This window comes from Rhamphochromis longiceps, linkage group LG5, assembly GCF_057381845.1.
Source record: "Rhamphochromis longiceps isolate RC_006_pf linkage group LG5, R_longiceps_female_GT1.1, whole genome shotgun sequence".
Taxonomy (NCBI): domain Eukaryota; kingdom Metazoa; phylum Chordata; class Actinopteri; order Cichliformes; family Cichlidae; genus Rhamphochromis; species Rhamphochromis longiceps.
Genome location: NC_140561.1, coordinates 8,716,266 through 8,743,404, shown reverse-complemented (window position 1 = coordinate 8,743,404; position 27,139 = coordinate 8,716,266). Strand labels below are relative to the sequence as shown.

At 42.2% G+C, this 27,139-nt stretch overlaps 1 protein-coding gene and 1 long non-coding RNA gene across 3 annotated transcripts in view; one reads left to right on the top strand and one right to left on the bottom strand.

Moving 5' to 3' along the window:
• Positions 1 to 27,139, bottom strand: part of LOC146669182 (uncharacterized) — a 448,771-nt gene that overhangs the window by 253,541 nt on the left and 168,091 nt on the right. The gene's annotated exons all lie outside the window — the stretch shown is intronic.
• Positions 1 to 27,139, top strand: part of LOC146669186 (contactin-4-like) — a 214,211-nt gene that overhangs the window by 178,645 nt on the left and 8,427 nt on the right. Inside the window, exons 12-16 of one of the 2 annotated variants that reach the window (XM_085405641.1) lie at positions 1,145 to 1,272; positions 20,791 to 20,966; positions 24,339 to 24,456; positions 24,835 to 24,993; positions 25,815 to 25,964. In XM_085405641.1, the coding sequence (XP_085261767.1) occupies positions 1,145 to 1,272; positions 20,791 to 20,966; positions 24,339 to 24,456; positions 24,835 to 24,993; positions 25,815 to 25,964 (731 nt within the window). Of the gene's footprint in view, positions 1 to 1,144; positions 1,273 to 20,790; positions 20,967 to 24,335; positions 24,457 to 24,834; positions 24,994 to 25,814; positions 25,965 to 27,139 lie in introns of both variants that reach the window. The other variant, XM_085405639.1, reaches the window with a different exon arrangement.

Sequence of the window (27,139 nt, the reverse complement as noted above, 5' to 3'; positions counted from 1 at the left end):
AACAACCTTTGAAAGTAGCGCTCTTACTGTAATTCTGATATTGTGACGATGGTTCATAAGGACAAACTGAAAGCTTTGAAGTTTACTAATCTGACATCCACTCCTCAGTTTTGCATTTCATGACCCTGAAAGATGACTCTGATTAAATGCCATGTAAATCTTCAGGGAACAATATGCTAATGTTGCATTCACAGCTTTATGAGCTTCCCCTGAAGTGGCTCGCTCACACTTCTTCATTTCTGTTTTTATATGTTACTTCCTGTTTGGAAGTTAATGACTAACTGATATTTACCTGCCTTTTATCTCTGTTATACTCTTCGTCCTGATAAAACCTGCTTTTTAGCGCCTAATTGCTACACACTCTTCACCAGCTAATTGCTGCCTGATGACTTGCCTTTGAGAAGGTGGCGTCCTGTGGGTCTATCAGATTCTGTTGCCACTGAAAAGGACACCGGTTATAGCAGCTAGCATTTGTTTTGTTTCTTTAATGTAGAGTAAGTGGTTATTGCAGATTTAGGTGTTCGTATGGACTAGCAGAGGGTCTTCACCCTCACTGCAGGCCTCTATTCGCTTTGACTCCTTTGACTGTTTTCACAGGTGAACGGGGCAGTTTAGCTGCCACACATCATGTTCCCCTCTCACAATCAGGCTGACGCCATTATACAGTTTGCCGAATCAGCAGAGCATTTCAGATAATTAAAATTCAGTGCGCTTTGATGAGGTGGTCCACCCTTGATTTCCCCCAACACTTTGCTTTCAAGGGCACAATTTCCATTTTTCCTCGTTATTTACAAAATGTCAACTTTTGTTAAGGCCTTTTGACCTTTTTTGAAGCACTTGTGGCTGTTGTGTAAAGGGCACGGAGCCACTATTGTCCTAGATATCTCCAAGTCATGTGTTGAATTAATCAGCCCTGAAAATACACTCCTATTTCTCATTGTTGTCATCTGCAAAGAAGCAGAACCTAATTAGAGACAGTGAGAAATTTTCTTTTCTGCGTATTCGTCACTTATCTTTTGTGCTATGTCAGCCATGCCACGTAGTTAAAATTTCACGATGCACGCACAGCAACATTTGTTCTTCTTACAAAAATCTGTTGCTTTGACAGTCACATAAATTATTTCCTTTTTTTTTGTAACCACAGAATCTCCATTCTGGACAACGGTAGTCTGCGGATATGGAATGTGACCAAATCTGATGCAGGCCTCTACACGTGTGTGGCAAGAAACCAGTTTGGTGTGGCAAGCAGCACGGGAAGCATCATAGTTAAAGGTATTTCCTGTTCAGCCTTTACGATTCACCACTTTTGCTTTTGCAGGTTTTTCCATCCCATATTGGTCACCTCTGTAGTTATAGAGAGAAAGGCATTGTTCTCCAACAACACGATGCCAATAATGAGATATGTAGATAGCTGGCTGACTGCTTGAATAGTAAAAGGAAACATGAGTAGTCTTCCTGTACTCATCTTTTGTCAGCCTGGAACCTTTGTATTTTGTGCAGTGTTTTCAGTTCCTTTATTGTTTTGATTGATCATGTCTAAACCTCTAAATCACTCAAAACTACCTGGTTAGACTGAGGCCCGAGTCACACAGGCCTAGAGATGGTGGACAACCATTTGGTCATGAGAGGAAAATGATTGCTGGACTTTGCTGGGGCTTGATTTGAAATCAGTCATTAAAACCCCAGTTATGCACACGTAGAGAATGGTCAGTGACTCACCGGTGGCTAGTGAAAAGCGTGGTTATTGGAGGTCGCTTGCTCCTAGTAGAGTTGGTTGCAAAGTCCAACTTTTCCGCAAACACCAACTATTTCCTAAGCTGCAGGGAAACTGTGAAAATTTTGACATAAACTGGAAATGCAGATTGTTTGCCTTCAAAAGTTGCAGCTTGTAAAATGTAAAGGTAGCAGAAGTAAGTCACAACTTTTACTTTGAAGGATGACAAGTGACAAGTGCTGGCAGACAAGTCTGCCTCTTTCATGCAAACTACAGGTGACGGTGGCGTCTCAAGGAGGACTCAAAGCATTTAACTTTATCTGAGGAATCTAAGTCTACCTTGTTTACACTGAGTATTGCTCAAGTCTTACTGAAGCTGAATGCTGCTCTTTCACCCGCCTCCAGTGGCTCCCTGCAGCTATCAATATGGGAATGAAAATTTTATGTATCATTGCTGTAAGTTAGATCCACCAAATCTAAAAACGTGTAGCTTACACTGAATCAAAGAAAAAGGCTTTAATATGTGCATCGAGCTCCACATCCTGAATCTTGCTGAACCTCAGTAGTGGAGGTGGTTAGCGTGGATGCAGACACATAAATGGCTCGTTTTTGTAAAGCTTTCAAATACAAAAAAAGAAAAATGTATTAGTGCATGATCAGATTTGATTGCTTTCACCAAAAGCATTACTGTTTTCATAGTATGCCTGATCTGTCGCTCTACTGCTTTGTTTTTTACTTCTGCTAATTTTAAAACTGTTCATCTGCTTTATGTTTTATTTATGATCAAAGTAAGCAACATTTAAGCTGATAATTTTCACAAATACCAGCAATGTTCAAAGTGGTATGCAGAGCTTTAGAACTACTCAGTTTAAAAGTAAGCTTGTTCAAGCTAATAGGCATTTTTTGCTCCCACTTCAGTGCTGTGTTAGTGACTGAATTAAGTAAACAATAGAAAAACAATAAATTTTAGTTTTATAGCTTCATCAATTAAATAAAAACACAGTATTATTGCAGAGTAGTCACAAAGATTTTAATTATATACTGAATGGAAATGTTGATAAGCTAATTAATACTTAATAGGCTTAATTATAAGGTACAAATATGTTTTGCTCCTCTGTACAGAAATGTTTGCCTATAAAAGCTTGCTGATGCTTTTTTGCCAGTCCCTTGTTACAGTAGGTTTCGCCACTAAAAGCCACTTGAATAGATGAAATTACGGAAAATTTATTTGATGCTTAAATTTATTTAAGCATCATTTTTCAGATTTTTGCATCCAGATCACCCAGGAATTTGACAGGTGAAGTGTTGACTGGATATATTAAAGTTGTGACAATAATAGTTACTTAACATTTTCTTGCTCTTTTAATATACTTCTTATATATCCTGGTGTTTTAAGAAATTTGCAATATCCTAAATCTTACTGAATAAGAGTCCTCCGACCCATTCTGTGGACAAACATCAATCTGTCTGCCTCACACATTCTTCAACTGCCCAAATATTATAAACTTTTTGTGTAAGATGTTTCAGACTTTCTGTAGAACAGATTCAGTTTCTGGATTCAGTTCTGGAATAGCTCTATTTGGGGTGAAAGCAGCCACCCTGGAATCATCGAATAACCAACAATCAATCACACATTGGTTTGTTTTGTGTTATTGCTCACACAAAGACTCATTTTGCTGACTGGAAACAAAAGAAACCACCTTGTTGATGAAATATTAATATTAGAAAAAGATCAAATGCACACTGAGAGAAAATGGGAATTAATTTTATACAATATGACAGCCTGTAATTTAATTTCAACTCACCAGAGACTATTTGCAGTAATGCTGATGACATCCCCTTTTTTTCATTTCATTACTGTACCTAAAAATCCCAATAAAGACAGTTGGAGGGAAAAATTTGTAACAGCTCCTCTAAACATTGACCAGTGACGACTTGGGAGTGATGGATCAATTTCTATAAGTAGCGCTTTTCACAGGCTTAAAAGTCACAAACCGCTGTGCAACAATTAAAACACAATTAATATCAGTCTGTAAAGTAAGACATGACAGCGGCTTTGGTTAAACAGCATGTATCAGTGCCCCAGGAATGAAACCAGGCTGCTTCATCATGGAGACAAAGCTCTGGAATGAGAAACACATACAGCAGCTGCAGTGGACAGGAGCCCACACTGTTCCACTTACCTTTAACATTACTCCTGAGTGACAGTGCAACGCCTTTACCTATAGTAGCACCTAAAGACTACCAACCTACTGCTGCTGGATACCTGTTTTATTTTCCTTAAAATAAAATAGCCACAAGTGTTTAATTTTCATTCATAAAAAATGGCCGACACAGAAAAGGGGCACGTTTTATGAAGCATCCAAGCATCCTCCAATCTCCATCTTCTGATAAGTCCCACAAAAAGCAGGTTTTTCCCCCCTCTCTCTCTGTGCTGTCATTACTAGACAGAGACACCTCAGCTGCTATGTCTGTTTGCAGAGATGTTGAAATCATTCGGCTCACTGCCTCGCTGTGCCCCCCAGTACCAGCAGAAGGATATACTGCGAGAAAAAAATAGTCTTCGTGTTGTTGGATCATCTGGGTTGGGGATTGCATTTCTGCTCCGGTGCTGTGACTTATTATACTTCATTAAAAATAAATGTGAGCTGGGTATAAAGTGCGGTGCATTCTGCGGCGGCTTTATGCTGTGCACACCGCAGCTTTTCTGTCCCATTTCCACAGGGGATAGTGTTCTCACCTCGTCAGGCTCCCGGAGGATTTGCTGACATATTCAGTGAACTATACCCTCACTGTGACCTCCTTTTCACAGGGGTTCCTGGGCTCATTTGTGCTATTGTTACATGTTCTGTTTTGACCTTCCTCGTTGAGCAGCTTCTTTTACATTTATAGAGTTATTGATTTTCAGTATATTGCCCTGAGGGAGAAAAGTTCACGCCTCATATTTCAAAAGGTTTTTCATATAAAGGTTTTCTATCTAGATTTGCATGTACTCTGTAGTTCAGGAATTTTCACACGACGCATACAAGTGCAGTTCTCGCAGCTACGACTGCATTTCTTCGGCTTCACCAGAAGCAGAATATTCCGAGACGCCGAGGTAAACCCCGTGGGTCAGAGCATGCTGGAAATTCGCTCACACCTTCTACTCACCGCCTAAGAGAGAGTACGATTCACTGTAACCTCATATGAACATGCAGAATACATTGATCATTCGTCTGCGCTGTTATTAAATACCCGTGGGGGGGAAAGAACTACACAGGTCAAAAAAAAAAGAAAATCTAATAAAATCGTGCCCAAATCCTTCCAATACCCTGTGTGAGAAAGCTAAAATCATTTTTCATAAAGTCTCGAAGACAGAGCTTCTTCTTCTTTGTGTGTAGTTTATAGTTTTTGCTCAGAGGTTCAATCCATTAAATTGTCCTTCTTCTACAAGTTAGCAGTCTGTAAAATCCTTTGAAATGCAGTGTCAACAGAACAGTCTGCTACCATATCAGGGTTTTTTTCTCCAATTATTCAAGTAGTTGCCATAGAAACATGGATTAATTGACTTGCTCAGCCCCTGCAGGCTAGTGTTTGATTGAATACTTTAAAAAAAAAACATTGATTAATGTCAATGAGAATAACAGCGAGAAGAAAATCCTGTTATTGTATCTATATGTTCATTCTCCTTTTTAGCCAAAAACACGTCACATAATGGAATTTTAAATAACTCTGTTGCAGCTCTGTCTTCTGTAAATCACTATCAAGGCGTGTTTCCTTTTTCTGTTGAATTATAAAAGACAGATTTCATATATTATGAATGCCTGAAAGTCAGCAACAGTCAAGGATGTGGGGAGAGCTTAGAGTGCACCTTGCCGCTGATTTATGCTGATGCCTCGCTCTGGCTCCCATTGACGACTCTGCCGCTCTACCAAATGCAGTACGCCTTGCATAATAGAAGTGAGAGAAATTAAAGGATTTCAGAAATTCATTGGTGACACCTGCAGCCGTTACGTGAATTGCAGTTATTATTCTGTTTCTCTGGGTTTGCAATGGCTTTTGCACGACTTATCCTACTCAGGTCTTTATTTGGCTGTATGAGATATCTTGCGTCTGCGCTAGCAGGCACGCTAGCACTAGGTAAAATTTAAAAAGACCAACTGAGATCAATCAAAATTGATCCTAAAAAAACCAAACAATGCCTCGATTAAGCAAATACTCCACCCACGTTGACAGCAGTTTTTCACTCATGCTTACATTTCAATATGGCCAAACAGACTTCCAGACGTTTAAGTCAAAACTGGTTAATGTTACCTATAGATAACATAGATATCAGAAAATGGACAAATTACGTAATATCTAACCACAGATGGTTTAAAACATGTGTATAGCATCCAGGTTGGGAAAATTAAACCAATGGCAAGCCAGTGCCTTAAATCTGGATTCTGTGTATAGGTAAATGGTCTGTATTTGTGTAGCGCTTTACACTATACACAATCATCCACCCATTCACACACTGGCAATGGCAAGCTACAGTGTAGCCACAGCCGCCCTGGGGCGCACTGACAGAGGCGAGGCTGCCGGACACTGGCGCCACCGGGCCCTCTGACCACCACCAGTAGGCAACGGGTGAAGTGTCTTGCCCAACGACAGAGACTGTCGGAGCCGAGGCTCAAATCAGCAACCTTCCGATTACAAGACGAACGCCCAACTCTTGAGCCACGATCGCCCCATAGGACACCAGATCTATGGTCTGCGCATTACCATAGCAACCAGAGAGCATTAAGGGGCAGAGAGGAGGATGTTACTCTCAATGTTGTTGTCGCTTTTCAGGAGGACGCTGCTGAAGTTACACAATTACACAGTGAATTTGCAATTATTATTATATTTACAGAATACCACAGTTTTTGTCTTGGTCGTATCATTTAATTTTGTTGTATTTATCCGCAACACCTTAAACGCTGGTCCGTGAAAATATTGTCTGACGTTAAACCGGTCCGTGGCGCAAAGACGGTTGGGGACCGCTGGTCTACGGAACAACAGCTTTCCGACTGTATCTGTACAAATACTGTCCTGCTGAGTTTTTAGGGCATATTAAATGAATGTTTTAAAAGATTTAGTCATGCCAGATCTGGCTTCAAAGCGGGATTTCAGAAACCAAACGATAATGTGTCGCTAAATTCATCTTTTACACTATGTATCTATCATAGCATTTTGCTCACTAACTTAATCTTGCTTAACTTGTTTGCTAATGCTAAAGCACAGTACTGTTGATATAGCAAACAGAAAACAGGCCTCTCTTATGACAATGCCCTCGGGAGCAAGCATAACCATCGCATCCTTTGGATTTTTGCAGAAAATATGTCCTCACAGAGAAATTATGCTTTAGGCTGTGAGAGCCAATGAGAGAGTTGTGGCATGTTATTTTATTTATTTCATTAAAATTTATTCAGACATTTCCATAAAGTGTTTTTTGGGGGGTTGTTTTTCAAACATTTAATGATGATTATTGTATTTGTCTCTTGCAAATGTTAATTTCTGGGATATTTTAAGTGCAACTTTAAAACCTGATTAAAAAGTACAGCATTGCTGTACCATCCTGCACCAGTTCCACTCTCTCTTTCCCATTTATCAGACACTGTGAAATGAAAATGGTAGAGAACACCCCCACCCGCCCCCAGCCAATCAGTGGGAGTAAGAAGGGGGGCAGTGGAACCTGCTGCTCTCCCTGTAGGTTCAGGTTGATGGCCTATATGTGGTTTTCCAATCAGGCTGCAAAGAAACACAACCATGTCTGTCTTCTCAGCATAAACAGACACCGCTGTTATCCACTCATTATTCTTGTGAAAAGGAATATGGGTTTTATTTGACACCCTCACACACTCGCTTCCTTCCCATCATAATATGTTAAAGCTGTTTTCTGTGGCTGATGTACAAATGTTCCTGTATATGAACGTGTGCCTTTCTGTCACAAGTGATATTGTTTGCAAAATGGGATGGGGTAATTTACATGCACTACTTCATTGAGGATTGGAAACCTGTTTAGCGGGGAGAAATTTGTGTTGCGGGATCAGCCCTTATGGGAGATGACAGTAGTTTATTCAAATTGACTTTGGTGATATGAATACTGAAAAATACCTGTCAAACAGCATTCTGTATCTCCCGCTGTGAATAAGCCACCTCGCACACAGCAGAGGAGCAGTCACAACAGATGAGCCCTGTTAATGTCCCCATTATTCCAACACTGGGGGGATATTAGCAGATTAATTGCACTTGATTATAGACGTGCTCTCGGAATTTTGATTACACTGGAGATGAGCCGTTGCAATTAGGGTTGCCGCCGATCATTACGGATGGTCAGTGAACTCAAAACTTCAGAGATCCTACAGTGTTCACGTCAGTTTGGCTCTCTCAAGCAATTCATCTTTTCGGCGCTGTGACCCACTGTAGCAGCCATTTGTTTTGGAGACATTTCAAAAGTAGATGAGGAATATTCTGTCATTGTGGGCGACATCTAGAGAGATCTTTTTCGTAGATAGGTAGTTTCCCTCTGTCTGCACCACAAGGTGCACATGCGTGGATCTTAAAGACTGAAAGAAAGATGAAACTAAAGATGTTCACCGTGGGATGAATTATCAATTTGGTGATCCCATAACACACGGGTGGGCAACTCCAGGCTTTGAGGGCCGGTGTCCTGCAGGTTTTAGAGCTTACCCTGGGTCAACACCCCTGAATCAAATGATTAGTTCATTACCAGTGTTCGGGAGAACTTCAAGATATGTTGCGGAGGTAATTTAGCCATTTGAATCAGCTGTGTTGGATCAAGGACACATCTAAAACCAGCAGGACACCGGCACTCGAGGCCTGGAGTTGCCTACCCCTGCTGTAACATTTTGTCAGCTCCTTAACCAGGACAAAAATCTCACTGTATTCACTCATGAAGAGTCAACTAGAAAAATCACAACATGATTGAAAATAAGCATACTATACTACGAGTATGTTACGTCGTCTATCCATTTTGCACCACTTATCTGGTTCACAGCAGCAGTCTGAGCAAAGAAGTCCAGACTTCCCTTACCCTGGCCCGGGGGACACCAAGTTGTTCCCAAGCCAGCTGAGTCCTGGGTCTGGCCTCAGGACCTCCTCCCAGTAGAACATGCCTGAAATATCTCACCGAGCAGATATCTGAACCACCTCAATTTGGTTCTGTGGATGAATGATGTGGATGAGCGATCCAAGTAGCTCTCAAATGACCATTCTCCTCACCCTGCCTCTAAGGGAGAACTCAGTCACACTTCATAGCTCTTTAACCTTGCTTGTAAAATTGCATGTTTGCACAATTTCCAACTAGTGCTAGATTGGTACAGTAAATGAATTGGTACAAGCACTTTCATGCAAAAACTTTGATTTGTTTTTCAATCACCCACCTTAATCTGGCTCTCAGTGCACTTGCACTACCAGCACAGTCATCATGTTAACATTGTCTGGATGAACATCTAAGCATACTTTGTTAGCTGCTGATGACTCCACGACAGAAGACAAATAATCTGTTTCATTTTACACCCTAGACTTAAATGTGGTTACCAGTTCTCTGCTGAATTCCTACAGTTGCTTTTCCAAGCGAGCCATGTCATCCAAGTTGGATGGCAGCAACGATATGAAATAAATGCGATTCCTGACAGCCATATAGAAAAATAATGAGCTGCCATCTGTCAGTAATCACCAGCAGGTTGCTACAGATGTGCCACCACACAGAATACAGTACCGAGAGGATCTTGTATCTATCTGTTGAGCAATGGAGACAAGGTTTTCCTTGCCATTCAAGTTTGTCCTTGAGGAACCTTTGATAGGTCCTTCAGAAAATAAGTGGAGCACAAAAAAACTGCATCGGAGGATTTTCTGGCGTGCTGATGAATCTGTTGATTTGAAAAGGAAGAGGAGGTAAAATTGCGAGTGAAATGATTGCTTTTTAAAACGGTAACCACATTTTTTTGTTCTTAAACGACCTGCTAGGAAACTCTGAGGATTCGCCAAGGTGATGCACGATGCTACGCTGATTCACTTTGAAAAACCTTAGGTAAAATAATTTCTTTCTCATCACATAAAAAGAAAAAAGAAAACAAAAATATTCAGGAATTAGAAAAAAACATCAAATCACTAGAAGAAGCCTACGCGTCCCACCAAGATCAGGAAACATTGAACAAAATACGCAAAACAAAACTAGAATTAAATGAGATAATTGATAAAAAAACAAAATTCTTAGTACAAAGACTACGCCTACAAAATTATGAACATGGTAATAAATCCGGTCAATTTCTAGCAAACCAGCTAAAAATAAATAAAGAAAAAACAACTATATGTGCTGTTCAAGATTCATCTGGGAACACAATATATGATCCGATACAAATAAACAACATTTTCAGGGATTTCTATAAAATGTTGTATTCACCACAAATAAACCCATCTAAAAAAGAAATTGATCATTTTTTGGACAACATAACTCTTCCAAAATTATTGGACACTCAAGCAATGGCACTGGATTCACCACTGACACCAGGTGAACTCCAGGAAGCCCTGATAAGTATGCACAATAATAAGGCTCCAGGTCCAGATGGCTTTCCTGCAGAATTCTACAAAGAATTCTGGTCGATTCTAGCACCAGTTTTCTACAGAACGTTGTTGGAAATTAAAGAAAAGGGCAGACTTCCATCAAATATGAATTCTGCAAACATTAATCTCCTGCTAAAACCAGGCAAAGACCCTGTATATCCCTCAAGCTATCGTCCAATATCCCTTATAAATGTAGACCTTAAAATAATCTGCAAAGCTCTCTCAAAGAGACTGGAGAAAATAACCCCCCTCTTAATTCATCCTGACCAAACTGGTTTCATAAAAGGTAGGCACTCATCAACAAATACACGTAGATTACTTAATTTGATAGACTACTCATACAGTAAAAACCTAGAAACTACAATATTCTCTTTAGACGCAGAAAAAGCATTTGACAGAGTTAACTGGAAATTTCTATTTGCAACTTTACACAAATTTGGTTTTGGATCCTCTTTCATAAACTGGTTAAAAATATTATATAATTCCCCAACAGCTTGTGTTAGAACAAATGACCAGACATCCTCCAGCTTCTGTCTCTTGAGGGGCACCAGGCAGGGATGCCCACTCTCCCCTTCACTATTTGCAATTTTTATTGAACCACTAGCAGCAGCAATTAGACAGAATTCAGTAATTAAGGGCATAAAATGCAAGAACGTGGAACATAAAATCAGCCTTTATGCAGATGATGTGTTACTCTTTCTCCAAAATTCACAAACCAATATCTCTGGGGTGATTGAATTGATAAACTCTTTTGCAAGAATATCAGATTACTCAATTAACTGGTCAAAATCTACAGTCCTACCGATTAATTGCTCCTTCCATAATTCCTCTTCTACACCACTGCAATCGGGAAATATAAAATATTTAGGTATTAATGTTTCTCCCAAGCTTGCAGATCTAACTAAATTAAACCATATCCCACTTTTAAAGAAGGTAGAAGATGATCTGGCTAGATGGAAATGTCTACCCATATCACTCATGGGAAGGGTTGCCGCTATAAAAATGATGGTCTTACCAAAAATAAATTATTTATTCTCAATGATCCCAACTAAACCGCCACAAGATTGGTTCAGATCTCTAGATTCATGTATGTCCAAATTCCTTTGGAAAAATAAACCCCCACGTATAAGCTTAAAAACACTACAAACGACCAAGGATAAAGGAGGACTAGAACTGCCTAACTTTCAGCACTACTTCTTAGCCAACAGGCTTCAGTTTATCTCAGGATGGCTAAAACACACCCTCTTAGATGAACCTTGGCTAGATGTAGAACAAGCACTCTGCAATAATCTAGAGATCTCAGACCTACCATTTATCAGCTCAAACATCCAACGACATGAATGCTTTAAAAGCATCAACATCAGCTCTTCTCTGACAGCATGGTGGGAGTTTCTAAAATTGACGGCGTCTTCATTAATCCCATGCAAACGTACACCTATCTGGAACAACCCTGACATATTACAAAACAATAATATGATAAACTTTTCAGATTGGAGTGATAAAGGAATCAAATATTTAGAACATATACTAGAAGGAACAGAATTTATTTCATTTGACGGACTAGTTACACAATATGGGATCAACAAGAAAAGATTTTTAGAATATCAACAAATTAAATCCATAGTAAAAAAGAAATTTAAACCGGGTCAAGTTGAACTACAAACACCACCAAGTGTGGTTCAATTTCTTACTCTTAAACCCCCCAAATTACTATCCAAAATATACAGAATGCTTTCTAAAACAGATGAATCAATATCACTTCCTATTGCAAAATGGGAAGCGGATTTATCAGTTAACTTAGACCTAAACTTCTGGTCTCAGATTTGCTTAAAAATCTTTCATCTAATTAGAAATCCCAGTCTTCAATTAATTCAATACAAAATATTACATAGAGTGCACTATACAGGTCATCGGATGTTCAAGATGGGCTTTACGTCTACCAACAACTGCTCACACTGCCAAACCAATTCACCGGACAATTATATCCACGCTCTTTGGTTCTGTCCACCAGTTCAGAAGTTTTGGCGCGAGATATGTGAAGACTTATCGAAGTGTCTGAAATGTAACATTCCAACTTCCCCCTTAGTGTGTTTGTTGGGCAGCTTAGATAATGTCACTTCAGAAAAGAATATCGCCCATATGGTTTTCACTGCCCTATGCATAGCCAAGAAAACAGTCCTCATGAACTGGAAAAATAAAAATAATCTTAATTCTAACCAATATAGAAATTATCTATTAGATTACATTAGTCTTGATATAGCCTCTGCCACCACATCAGATCAATTGCTCTGGGCTCCTTTGATCAGCTCCATCACCTAGTGGGGGTGGGGGGTCATAGTTTGGTCCCGCCTTCACTGTTGTGATTGGTGTGGGGGTAGGGACAGGCTTAGGGCGTCGGGGGGGTTCCCCGGAGGCATCTTCCTTGGGGGGCTCAACCCGGGGTAGCGGTCATGTCCGGTTAGGGGCTCTGTTGGCTCTCCGGTGACTGTTTCCTCACGGCTGCGTGCAGCGGGGCTAGGGGAGGGTCTGTGCTGACGGACGTGGGTTACTGACCTGGTAGCCTGGCTGCCCCTGGGTGGGTCCGGGATGGGCGTGAGGTTCTGGGGGTGCTCCGTCTCTGGGCTGGGACCCGGACCGGGCCTCGGGGGCTTGGGTCCTGGTTGGTGTGTTGCCGGGGTTGTGGGTGGGTGGGTGCATGGGGGCCCAGCCCTGGAGCAGGGTGCCGCCGGTGCGTCGAGCCACCTGGGGGGCTCTTCAACTGGTGGGGGAGATTGTCACATCTTGCAGGAGCTTTCCTCTCCTCAGGAGCTGCCTCTGCAGGAGGGGGAGATACAGGAGAGGTGGAGGAAGATCTCAGCCTGGGTGTTTATTGTCTTATGTAGTCTGGAAGATGAGTGGATGGTGGGGTGGGTGCAGTTTTCTCTGTGGTGGGGTTGGGTGGACTGTCCCGGGCTCTGTGGGGCCGGGCGGCGTTGCTGCACTGGGCCCGGTCTGGATGGGCCTGGGCCCCCTTTCCCTGGCGGGTCGCGGAGTATGGGGGTGCCTACTGGGGTCAGCGGGGGAGCTGGCCCCAGGGAGGGGTCACCTGCCCCTCCCTTCCTTCCCTCCCCATCTCCAGCTGCCTCCCTCTTCCCGCTCCACCACAACCACCCACACATGCAGGGCCTTGGAGTAGGGGTATGTCACCAGGGTGCAGAGGAGGCTACCCCCCCCCCCCCCCCCCCCCCCCCCCCCCCTCTGTCCCCTTCTGGCTGCCTCTGCCTCAATTTTATCCCACAACTTAGACATTCACATTACTCACACTCTCATTACACATACATATAGGATCTTGGGGGTGGGCACGATACACGGAGTCCAAAGTACCATCAGGGTGTACACCCCACCCCTGGCGTCGTTGCCCACCTCTCAATGTTAAATACACGTAGACATTGAGGGCTAGCAGGAGGGACCATGCGCTTACCTGCTGCTCTCTGGCAGGTAGCTCCAAGCCCTCCTGGGTTTTAAATGCACCTTAGAACACACATGCATCAACATTACAATGAGCGGGTGGAGGGAGGTTCGGAGTCTTCTCTCACCCCCGTTCTCTGCGACCTGCTGGAGCAGGGGGGCTAGGACTAGGAGGAGGAGTTGGCCGTCCGACTGCGGTCTGGAGTGTGGAGCCTTCCTGCTGCTGCGGAGTCGGGGCGGTCTGCCTCCCCCCCACCGCAGGGAAAAGGGAAACACCACCTGGGTCTGGGTGCAGTTCCCCCCTCCAGGGGCGGGGGCACCTAGACCCGGTTTGTAGAGTACGCTTGGGGAGTGTGATCGTGTGTACAACGTCTCTTTATGTATGTCTCCACGTTGGTTGAGTGTGGAGTAAGTGCATATGAGAGCATGAGGGTGGGAATGGATGTTTGTATCTGTGTGTGCCTGTATGTCTGTGTCTATATGTCAGGTTGGGTGTCAGGCGCCACCTCTCTGGGGACATCTCAGGCCCTCCAAGGTTTGGAGGCCTATCTCCCCCTACCACCACTTCCCCTGCCAGTGGCGGACCCCCTCAGACATCGGTGCGTTGGTGGTTCTTTGTGTCCGGGGATGGGCGTCCAGGTACACACCGGCTCACTCCTTGGCGGCCGCTTATCGGGGCCTGGAGCCTGGGGCTCGCTCGGGCCACTTCGGAGGTGGGGTGCCCCCGGCCTCTCGGCCTGGGGCTCGGTCACTCAGGCACGGCTGGCTGCCGGCGGAGCTCACGGGCGCGTCACTGCAACTCCCCCTGGCTTCTGCTCCGCGGCTGCTGAGTGAGCCCTCATCTGGGACTCTCCTCAGCTCTTTCCGGGACAGTGGCGCAGCTGCCCCTCTGTTGGTCTTCCTTGGTCTCTTGTGTTCTGGGGGCCTCTGGATGTCTGGAGTTTTGATCTCCTCCACACCTGCTTCACGCCCTGGAGGACGGGGCTGTGGCCCCCCCACACCCTCTAGCAGATCATTACATGAAGGAACCTTTTAAAAAAACAAAAAACAAGCGCGTCCATGCTCACAGGTGTACACACGGGTGATCACACCCACAAACTACACCCTTTTTGGCTCCTACCTCAAAGCACACTGTGTTCTGTTGATCTTATGTGCTGCACAATAATGTTTAACATTACTGTCATATTCCCATATATCATTGTGATGTTGTTTATTCTATTACTCTTGTTCTCTTCTGCTTGCTTTCTTTTTTCTTTCTCAGCAGGTGATCCAGGTGATTGATATATGCATTTTTTTTTCTCTGCCCGTTCTGTTGGTTTTTGTCTTTTGCCCTTCTCCCCTGTCCCTCTTCTCAGCTGTTTCTCTTTCCCTCTTTCTTTCTCCCCTTCTTTCCCCCAGTCAAGTCTGTCCCGTATTCAGTAAGTGAAAATAAAATAAACAATAAAAGGTGAATCAAATGAACCATTACGGCAAGGCTGGGATGGTCAGTTTGGTAAAGTAAATCCGTTGGGCATCTTTCTTTGCCTTTAGACAACAATTCTGATGGCAAAAGAGCCAAACGGGACAGGCCAAATAAAAAAAGAAAAAAAAAAGAAAAACCTTAGCCTGACATGCTTCGTCACAGTTTAGATCCGTTGTGAAGACGTCTTTTCTTACCTGCCAGTGAAAGAAAACATTTCCTTTTCAGGTTTGTGTTTGTCTTGAACCCTGACGAGTCCGGATCTTCTGCGTGGGTCTCAGTTTAAAGATGATTATAAATTTGTTTTCCAAATACTCTAAATCATGCGGCCTGTGTCTCGTCCCTGTGCTCCACTATTCAAGCTCGCATTGCTCACCTTTAGAGGAAACTTACTGAGTATATATATATATATATATATATATATATGTGTGTGTGCACTGAGGGAGACTGCACACTTCGCATTACGGCTTTAGATCATTAAAGACAGAGGATTCTCCACAGCAGGAAGGGAAATGTGTGGGCATTATTCATAATGTTGGAAGGAAGACTGGTGAAACTGGCCTTGTGAGGCATGTCAGTGTGCCTCAGAAAGGAGCTCAGGGTCATTTGGTAACTGTAAGCTAGCTCTGTTTTCTGGTCAACCATATGTTATTGTTATACAGCTTCTCTGAGTGTTCCCACTGTGTGCCGGTGGTCTGTATATCATTTGTTTGGCTTCATTAGCTGTCTGTGCATCCTAGGCTTCCTTCAGCTGCTTTGCCTTAGAATAGAATGCCATGCTGATTGCTGTTGGTGTTTTTATTTTGCAAATCAACTCCAAAATTGCATCTGATATTTTCTTCTCTGTTTCTTTCATCATTACCATCTGTTGTGAATCTTGTGCCCTTTATATACACAGAAATTCACATTAACTACTTATATTCAGATTCCAGCCAGAAACTCATAGACATTTAGAAATAAAGACGTAGTTGCTGCTGGTGGCGATTTATCAAAAAAATGATGTAGGTGGTTGGCAACCTTGCTTTCATAGAGGAAGAAAACCAGAATACAAGCAGTTGGCAACCAGCTGACTCGAGTCTCCTACTCAGAGAGATATGTCGCAGAGTAGTTTGACTCATTGACACAGACGAACTCAGACGGGTTAACAATCTGTCTGCGTTTATAAATTAGACAGTAGTTATTTGCAGACCTCTCTGAGAGTGCAGTCTATCCCCAATCACCTTGCAATGTTAATATATTTTTTCTTATCAATCACTTTTCTACTCCGTCAGAGCACTGAAAGCGCTTTACACAACCTGCGTCATTGCCCTTGCTTCATGCCACAAGCACTTTCTATGTAAGTGCTTTCTATCTAACGTTCACACTCCGATGAATGCATCAGAGAGCAACTTGGGGTTAGTATCACGCCCGAGGATGTTTACCACGAACCACCAGCCTTTCACCTGAGCTACAGCCAGGTGAAAGAGCAGAGGTTCAGAGTGTTGCATAACCAACTGGTCACCACAACTACTTGCAATTAGTTTCTGACAACAAGAATATTGAATACAACCACTAATTAGTTTTTCTTAAAGGTCTGGTGTAAGTGAGCCATTAAAAAAGCACACAGTTAGATCATGTTTTACTCGTTAATTAGTTCCGTTCTATGACCAAAACATTGAATTTCTCATGTGGTATCATTCCAGATCAAGTCATGAATGCAAACAATGGAGGATGTTCTTTTAGAAAAACATGGTATCAGATTTGACACCCAAGTCATTTCAAGTTGATTCAATATACTATACTAAGTAACAATATAGTGTTAAATACACAAATTTGTCTGGGAAGAATTACCAAAGCAGCTATTTTTTTGGACATGGATATTCAAGGCTCTTCACCTCCTGCACAGGTAATTCAGCAGTAAACAAGAGATGTGTTTAATTTTTAAAACAGATTTTTGGAGGAAAGCATGAATCGCAGTGTTGACTTGGAGGTTTCAGAAGCCCGTGGTGCTAGTTTTAATAGTTTAAACAAGGTGCAAAAACAGCAAAAAAGAACTTACATAGTAGTACAAGTTAAAGAAGTATGATTTTGTCAAACCTGATTGCATTTAGTAAAGTCGGGGTTGCTCATGTCTAAATGCTTTGAATTATTTGAATTATTAACTGTGCAACAGCTCATATTACATGTATCACATGTAAAATATGTTCAGATGCTTGAATGTAAGTTTTACGTTGGTATGACATGTTTATTATATAAGACATGGTTTGCATGGTAATATGTAGTTAAACAATGATGTAGATAACCGAATGAGCCAAAGTGGCACTTTGCACTTCTGTCAGAGCGATAAGCGAGCAGCATGGTGGGGAGAGAGCGCAGTGGTTTTAATAGGCTTGGTTAAGTGGTGAGATGACGTTGACAGACAGATGTTTGAGCTGTGCTAGAAAACCTGTGATCATACGTCAGTATCTTAGCTGCTCCTTGGATGAGCTAGGTCAGCTGAGCACTGATCAGGTGTTGTAGTACATCTGCTCATTTGACCCTGTTTGATTACACTGGTTAACAATGTTTCAGACATCCTCAGCTCCATCACATAATATGTGCTATTTCTGTTTGATTTTGAAATCCAGATGTGACAATTAAAATAGCTGAGTAACATTTCCAAGATGGTTCATTTCTTTATATTTTGCTGCTATTGTACATTGATTTGAAGAGTTTGAATCATAAATTGTAAGTTTACTTTATGGTCACTTCACACTATAATATTTCACCTTTAATATTATGTAAGAATTAAAAACATCAGAAAAAAGGTCTATATAGCCCAGACTTGAGTGAAACAAAATTTTACAACTAATAGCAGATTTATTTCACCTCAAACACCGAAAAACTGTCTAACAGCTTATTGTGAAAGAAGAAGAAGAATTACAGATTTCCTGCTACTACAAAGGTCATGTCGAGCGTCTGAGTACAATGGATGCGGGACACGACCATGGAGATAAGATTTGGAATTTGACATTTCATACTTGGCACATTTCTATGAATCTGACCTGATGAAAAGCAGATTAATAGTTTAGATAGTGACCATCTAATAATTACTATAGTTTCCCCCCATTCTGCCCATTTTCGCCAAATCTTAAAGGTTAAAATGTATTTAAGTGATTTCTGGCTTCAATTAAAATTTTGGGTCTTAGATCTGAGCAAGTAGATTATCATGAAAACTAGAATCAATCAGCAATTTTAAGCAACAAGTTCCGTTTCAGTGACTAAAATTTAATTAGTTAATGGAACCTTTACAGTTGTGCACTGCTACCAGGGCACTTGGACATCTGAGACGTTCAAAAACAGAGACAAGAAACCTTTTCAGAGACAACCTGCCTTTTCACATAACAGCTTTCCAGTCTCAGTCATTTAAAAACACTGTTAAAAATCAACTCTTCTCACTGACTTTCAGGTCTACCTCAGCAAGTTGTCCTGGCTTTTTATCATGCGAGCAGTCTTATTCAGTCTATTACTGTTTTATGTGATTACATTTTTACTGAATTTGTTATTTTACTGGTTGTTAAGTATGAGTTCTGTTTGCATTGCCTGTACAACAGATTCTTTTTAATCATAACTTGACTTGGGATCTACAGTAGCATTGCTGTAAGCAAGTCCTATCAGACTCTGCTTGATTATTTATACAGAGTATACAAAACAAGTGAAGGGGGGCCTTCACCTGTCGGATTTTTCTCCCACAATCACTGTTAGAAAACCGTCATAGCATCAGTATTTAATGGCTTGCTTTCATAAGCTCACTTTAATTTACATTTTTGATTAAACTGAGGCCGTGGGTTTCTTCAGCCGAGGATGGGCGACAGAGTTAGACTCTTGTCTACAGAGCCCGAGGTTTTTCTTCTTACTGATGCTGACTGTTCCTTAAGGTGGATATTTCAAATGATGGCCTGGGGCCTGAAAAAGTTCCCAGGTCCCTCCCAGCCTGTCTCAGCACATGGGCTCGCTCTCTGTCTTGTCTCGGACTGACCCTGCTAAGTGAGCGTTACTGTCCTCCCCGTTTACAGTAGCAGTAGGTAACAAGGCATTATACAAGATAGAAATCAATCAAATTATGCTCAAGAGTCCAGTGTGTGGTTGTGTAACCAACCTTGGTTGTCCATATAATCTGTCACAAATCATGACAGAGGAGGGTAATAAGGCAGCATACCCCCCCATCATTGTCACTGTGAAACCCCCGGAGGCAGTAAGACACCAGGCAGCACACAACCACACGACACAAGGAGAGGAGATGACGACAGAACACACCAGTCCTGCTGTAGAAATAAGGAAGAGAAAAATTGTTTATTCCGTGTTACAGGTAACACGAACAGAGTGAGTTCTCTTGACTGTGGATCTCTGTGGGTATTTCCTCTGTAGATCCTTCCCAAGCCTTTTTTCCCCCCACCACACATTTCCTTCTTTCTCCTCACATGATTTGGAGTAACCATCTCTCCAAGAACACCACTGCAGAGCACACCTGACACTTTTTTTTTTCAGAGAAATGTGTTTCTTAAGCTTTATATTTTTTAGCTTTTCTGTTCCTTCCTGCACTTGTTCTACAAGGTGTAGCCAGCCTGCAGAAGCAGACCGAGCACACACAGAGACTTGAATACCTCCTGTGTGTTATTATGGGGGTTTTTTTCTTTACTGCACCGCCATCGTTCACCATTTAGCCCCTGCAATAGAGGACTGGGCTTCTCAGACACACTTTCATTGTGTATATGACAAGACCCAGCAGCTGATAGCATTCTGGCCTGAAATCAGAAAACGACTAGATAAATCACATTGGGAGCGTGCGGTAGCGTGTGTGTGTGTGTGTGTGTGTGTGTGTGTGTGTGTGTGTGTGTGAGACAGAGAGGGGGAGCCAATACAATGAAGGTATCGAATTCACTGTGGATGAAGACTGCACTGCCGGCACTTTCTACATGAATCTATGCCTGTCCAGGGATCATTTGCCATGGTTAATTTAGTCCATGTGCTCAGAGTGGCTATTTCAACCAAGTAATCACAGCACCCCCAAGAGGGAGACAGGTGCTGCACACTCTGAGTATAAAGCCTCTCCCTCCCTCACGTCCTTCCACCTTCCCCCTCCATCGCTAACATACGAGTGCAGATAAGGGACGCTCGTCTTATTCCCATGTGCAGCCACTGTAATGCACTGCAGGAGAGAAAAGAGAGCACTGACGACTGGAAGAAGTCCTGTTTGCTGTTTTCCTAGCAGTTCGATTTGGGAATTGCAGCCGGGTCGAGGGGAGTTCCAGTCTGCAGGCTGAGATGACAGTGACACATGGAGGCTTCGCGGGCTGCAGGAGAGACACGTCTCCTCCGAGTCCCCACAGAGACAAGCTCAGGCCGAAACTAATACCAGTTATTGTAGCTGTGCACCCTAGTTTGCTATGTGCTCCGTCCCGTATATCCTTTATTAACTCAGTCTGACATATCCATAAGGATGATGGAAGGGCTCTGCTTTTTGCAAAGCCATTTCCTGTGCTGAATTATAATGCCTGGAAAGAGTAGAGGCGTGCAGCGTGCTTGATCAGACGTGCGTGAATATGAATGTGTGTTTTTTCAGAGCCTACCGTCATCACCACGCTGGCCTCCACGCTGGACGTCACCGTCGGGGAGAGCGTGGTCCTGCCCTGCCAAGTGAGCCACGACCCGTCTCTGGAACTCAAGTTCACCTGGTTCTTCAACGAGCAGCTCATCCACTTCGGGAGCCACGGTGGATTCTTTGAAAAAGTGGGAGGCGTAAGTCAATATTTCATCATTCATGGTTTCTGACAGGCCGCGAGACTAACAGGCCTCTGGTTTTAAAACAAGCTGTCATGTTGTGAGAGGTGTGCAGACAGGATGCCTTCATGCATCAGTCCGGGAAGCCTTTTTGCTATGAGCGCTTATATAGTATTTGGACATTTTATCCCCAAGAAAACAAAATATGCCTAAAAACAACAAAACTTGAAATGGGGGTACATTAAATGTGCATTTCTATCCCAGTAGCTATTATCGAAAAACATTTACCCCCTAGAATTAAATAAGGCAGTAACTATGTGTATGTGTTTGAGGATTTTAGCCACACTTTATTTTCTTTTTAAAGTATATTTTTCAGCCAAATGAAAAGAGAAATCAGGTAAAATCTTAGTTTTACTCTCTAATTCTATCTAATTTCTTATCTGCTTGAGCAGTAAGGACAAATCACCAGGCTAACACATAAAGACAGACAATCAAACATTCTCACATCCATACCTACGCCCAATTTAGATTCACAGATTAACCTAAAATATATGTCTTTGGACAGACACAGAGAGAACATGAAAAGAAGGCTTCCCGGCTCTGTGGTTTGAACCTTCCCTTGGTTTCGTTCTCCCTGTGCTGATGACTTTCTTTGGTTTTCTGCTTCATCTGTTACAGATGGGAGACAGATAAAGCTTTGAGTGGCCAGTGAGGCTAGAAAAGTGCTATTCTATGCCACTGACAAGTGTATGATTTAATAATAACGTTATATCAGATTCCCTCATTATGGTACCAAATTATCGGTAGCAAATCAGCGTACTCAAAAGGTGCAACGTGGTGCTTTCAGAGTGCATCACCTAGCAATATATATATATATATATATATATATATATATATATATATATATATATACTCATTTCTGCTGTTTGTTACAATTTGTTGTGTCTCCTGCTGTTTTTCCATCAAAAGATTTCATTCTAGATATAAAATACATTATTACATAACAGCAGTTTACTCACCACCTGTTTCAAAACAGAGTTTAATATTTCCTTATCCACCACGGGGATGATAATTAGTGATCATATGTCTAGATTTATGTTATTTTCTTGGTTTTTTTTTAAAACATATTACATTTTTAACATCTGAGACTCATATTAAAGTAAACACTGCTAGAGCCGGACTGTGGATTTTTTCATACCTAACTAATTATCAATATTTGATGACTGAAAAATCCAACATATCATCGGATTGTTTTTTTTTATGTGTTACTATTTATGAGTCCTTGCCAAGATAATACGACAATGCAGTTTAAAAATAATCTTGTTTTGTGGTCACATGTTTGTGGCATTTCAACTTGGTGTTGGCCAAACTATTCAGCATCAATGCTCCTAAAATGGTTGAAGGGTGTTTCTCCCAAGTCTGCTATTATATTGTTTAAATACCAATAAATTGGCAAATAGCTAATATCGGCCTCTAAACACACCAACGGTGTAGGCTTTATCCCTGGAGCACAAGCTGACGTTATCCCCCATTGTCTTCCCCCCAAAAAACGATCACGATATGATGGCAATAACCGCAGCGTAAATGGCCAGATACTGATGTTTCCACATGCAGTCAGACCCCCTAATTTTAGTTTTATATTTGTATTAATGCAACAAAAAATTGAATGAAAATAGAGTACCAGATAGATGTCAGTTAATTACATCTATCAGCAATATAAACACAGAAGACTAAAGGTTCATCCACACAGGAAGTGATTCATGCAGCACCCTCTAGCTGATAGTTAGTTGCTAGCAGACATCCCAGGTTTATCTTTGTAACTGTTGAATGTATTGTCATTAAACAGCACATTTCACTTTCATTGGTAGTCGAGTTGAACAAAGTTTTGTGTTCCCAGCAGTTATTTCACTCACTGTAGCTTTAAGACTCTGTATGTCATCGACTTTCTGTTATATCTGGTCACCAAGTAGCTTCCTGTGTGGACAGTTGCTAAAAAATTGCTCTTTTGGTGAGACAACAAACTAACCTAACAACAAGTGAGAACAGAAATAGAACTTGTCCACAAATAGTGACATCCAAACTGGAGTGTTCAGCTGTGTTTGTGCCCACCTCGCCAAAACACTGTTGTGTGTAATTTCAGGAATGCTAATATTTGCTAATGTGCTAGCATGCTAACGGCCAATGGCATAGCTTAGCTGTAGGGTTTCTCCCACGAGAGAGCATCATTTCAAATTCTGTTTATTGTCACACTCCAGCTTTGATAACATATATTCCACATAAGCTGAGGCGCATAATGTATAATTAAAACTCAAACCTTGTTGAGCTTCATGGAGGAATCCTCATTTTATTAGCACCACTGCTACATAAAAGACATTGATTTATTGCCCAACCCCCTTCAGAGATTTCATTGTATAAAAGGTCCAGATGTGACTCTGAAGATTAATTGGTACATCAATATTATACTTCTTCTCTTAGCGGGGTCATAATAAATTCAGCCGCAGTGCAGAGGGAATGTTTGTATCAAGTGTATAATTTATGGGCAGAAAAAATTTGCTGCCTGTGGTTTATTTTAAAAAGAAATTTACATACATGCAACCAGTCTCAGTGAGCTCCTGTATATTTTATAAAGTCCGCAGCTTATACCTCAGCATGCCATGCACTGTTTTGAGTTGGAGGGGTTTTTTCTCTTTTAGCTAAAAAATGCAAGGCTCCTTTAAAAACTGCAGGCAATACAGAGGGGAAAAAATCCAATGCAGAGGCGTTTTTTTTTTCTTTCTGTTTTCTTTATGATTTAGGTGTTTCTAGGATCGTGATTTACAGTCTCCCCTCCTTAATAAATTGCTGTTCGTCTACACTTATATTGATTAAGCTACCAGCCACTCCATAGAATTCTTACTGCCACTGTGCCACATATTTCCGCCATGTCCAATTTATCACAGAACCTGCTCAGCTCTGCCTGGGTGAAATGATAATGTAGGAGAGGGAATTGCAATTAGAGATGGAATGAAAGGCTCTCTTAAAGAACTAACTATTAGACTAGCCATTAGGCTGCGCCGTATAACTGAAGCGGCTCCATACCGCAATTCAAATCAAGCCATTAGAGCAAGTTCATTTCTGTAATCACAGGGATAAAACAAATGCACGGTGCGTACATGGTATAGAGAGGCATTTCTTTGTGCTTCTTTAGAATATAGATGGAAAGTGGGAGTGTGGAAATATGAATTCCTTTTTGAAGATATGAGAATAAGCTTTCTGTTTGGTTTCGTTTGTTCCCGCTTGGCTACAGAAAAAGTGAGCGTTGAATTGGAATCACAATAGCAGGTTGCTTACGAAACTCCTTTGCTTGTTTGTGTGTTTGCGGGTGATTGTGCATGCGTTGAATGACAGCAGCATTCGGCGGGAGACATTATGATTCGGAATGTCCAGCTGAGGCATGCCGGGAAGTACACGTGCGCCGTGCAAACCAAGGTGGACAGCATTTCCGTGGCTGTTGACTTGGTCATCAGAGGTGAGTCACCATAATAACTGTGATTTAAATAATTCACGATCTACCTGAAGAAGACTGGCTTTGTCAGTGATGCATGTTTACTGTGGCTGGTTGCACTTCACTGACGAAGGAATAAAGGGAGAGAAAATTGAGGCGAGTGGAAATTTCTCTCTGGAAGGTTTAAAGGAAATTTACTGTCTAATTAGACCCAATAGCTCCCAAAGGTTTCACACTGAACTGACGTCGCTGCAGTAGCCTCAGGTGCTAAAACCACCGCCACACTCTCTACCATCTTTCCATCTTTTCCTGATTTACATTCCCTCCCTCCCCTACCTTCTTCCTCCATCTGTCTCTCTATCTTTCTGTTCTCTTTCCTGCCTTGGCTATGCCATCTATCAGGTCCCCCAGGGCCCCCCACCAGCATCCATGTAGAAGGAATCACTGATACCACAGCCTCTCTGTCCTGGAGGCCCGGTCCTGATAATCACAGTCCAATTACGGCATACACCATCCAAGCCAGGACACCATTTTCCCTCGGGTGGCAAGCTGTCACCACAGGTAAGCTCTCTCCAACCAGCTGTGGCCTCCTCCAGTCACCTGGAGGGGGCCACTCTTCATCATGCCTCGGCTGTGAAAATATTGAAGATGTAATTTTTACCCCAGCATCAATTGTAGTGGGACCATTGACTCCCATTTTATCGCTCTCTTCGGAATCCTGAAACATGGATCTCGTCCCGATGATGAAGCTTGTTTGCCACAGCCGTAATTTGATAGTGCAGTTAAGTAATGGGATCGGTGTAATCTTTGCCCACATCCTTTATGGCACCCTTAACATTTACACATGATTGGCGTAATATGCTTTTATCTCGTTCTATTGATATTTTTGTGAATTAGGACACTTTTATCAAAGATGGTTTTACTGGCTGCATTGATTTGCCAAGCAAGGGTCATAGATTTGTAACAGAAATACAATGTGACCTTATAGGGGCTCAGAACCCAGAGGAAGAAAATTAGTTTTTGCCTTTTTAACTGGAATCATTTTTATTATTTTTGTTTTCAATATTCAGTCCCTTACAGTGATTCTGGTGTTTTGCTTGTTTCAGCTGACTTAACAACTACACAGTGCCATGCATGCATTATTAAAGATTTCAACAAAGATCACCAAATTGGCAATGTAATGGTTAATGTATGTGTTTATGTGCATTTTTTAAAAATCCTTATGCGTCCTTGTGTGGTATTGGAAATGTGCTGTGTAACTACCATGTCTGTTAGCCTGGAGGATAGCATGCTACTGATGCTTAGCTGAGACACTCCAAGAACACACAGCCACACACATTCATGTGTTGAAACTGAAGAGGGCACTGTGTGTTTTCTGCCAGTTCCTGAGGTGGTACGGGGCACCCGGCTGACAGCTACAGTAATAGACCTGAGCCCTTGGGTAGAGTATGAGTTTCGAGTCCTTGCGAGCAACTCCATCGGGACTGGCGAGCCCAGCAAGCCATCCAAACAAGCAAGGACAAAAGGAACATGTACGTACTGAATCTGTTTTCAAAACTGACCAGTATACATATCATTTACCCAACTTTCTGAATACTTTTTTTGGAAATACTGTTCCCAAAATGTTTATTAATGCTGGAGGAAGGGAAACCGTTAGCCTTGCTCTGTCAATACATAAGTGAAGTTATCAGCTAACACTAGCAAGCTTGGTTGCATGAGAAACTCAAGGGGAGAATCACTCCACGTCACGCGGCATTCCTGAGGAACGCAAAAGGTGACCTTCCGTGTTCTTATGGTAGCGCCGGGTTATGGATAAAATCTAGTAGAATGATGCTCCCGTGGTAATACACGTTCCAGCCATGTATTCCAGCCCTAACCTGAACCAGCACTTTAATGGTAAATGGCCTGCATTTGTATAGCGCTTTACTCAGTCCCTAAGGACCCCAAAGCGCTTTACACTACATTCAGTCATTCACCCATACACACACACATTCACACACTGGCAATGGCAAGCTACATTGTAGCCACAGCTGCCCTGGGGCGCACTGACAGAGGCGAGGCTGCCAGACACTGGCGCCACCGGGCCCTCTGACCACCACCAGCAGGCAAACATGGGGTTAGTATCTTGCCCAAGGATATTTGGCATGCAGCCAGGATGCAGCCTGGGATCGAACCACTGATCTTCTGATTAGTGGCTGACCTGCTCTGCCACCTGAGCTACAGCCACCCCACTTTAATGACATTAAATAGTGTTTTCCAAAGCGATTTTAATAAAATGAACGAACATGTGTAGATTGATTCCAAACCGTTCTCATATTTCCTCATTTTTCCGATCTCGTCATTTAGGGATGTGTTGGGTGCCCGGAAGCGTAATATGTTGATGATTTGTCACCTAGCGTAAAATATTACGCCTCGAGAGTGAGAATGTGTTGGTGTCACAGCATCTGTCAAAGTGGCCACACCCCAACTCCAGTTTCCAGATGGGTGATCAGCCGCCATAAATTTGTTATGAAACTATCCATAGATGCCAGAATCTTTTTTGTGGTTGGCTGTAAAGATGCTTTTTAACACTGTTAAGTTGGGCATTTCAACATGGGAGTCAATGGGGATGAGCACGCTTTTGGAGCCAGGCTCAAGTGGCCATGAGAGGAACTGCAGTTCTTGCTACTTGTAGTATGTTGGCTTCAATGTTCAGCCTTGGTTCCTG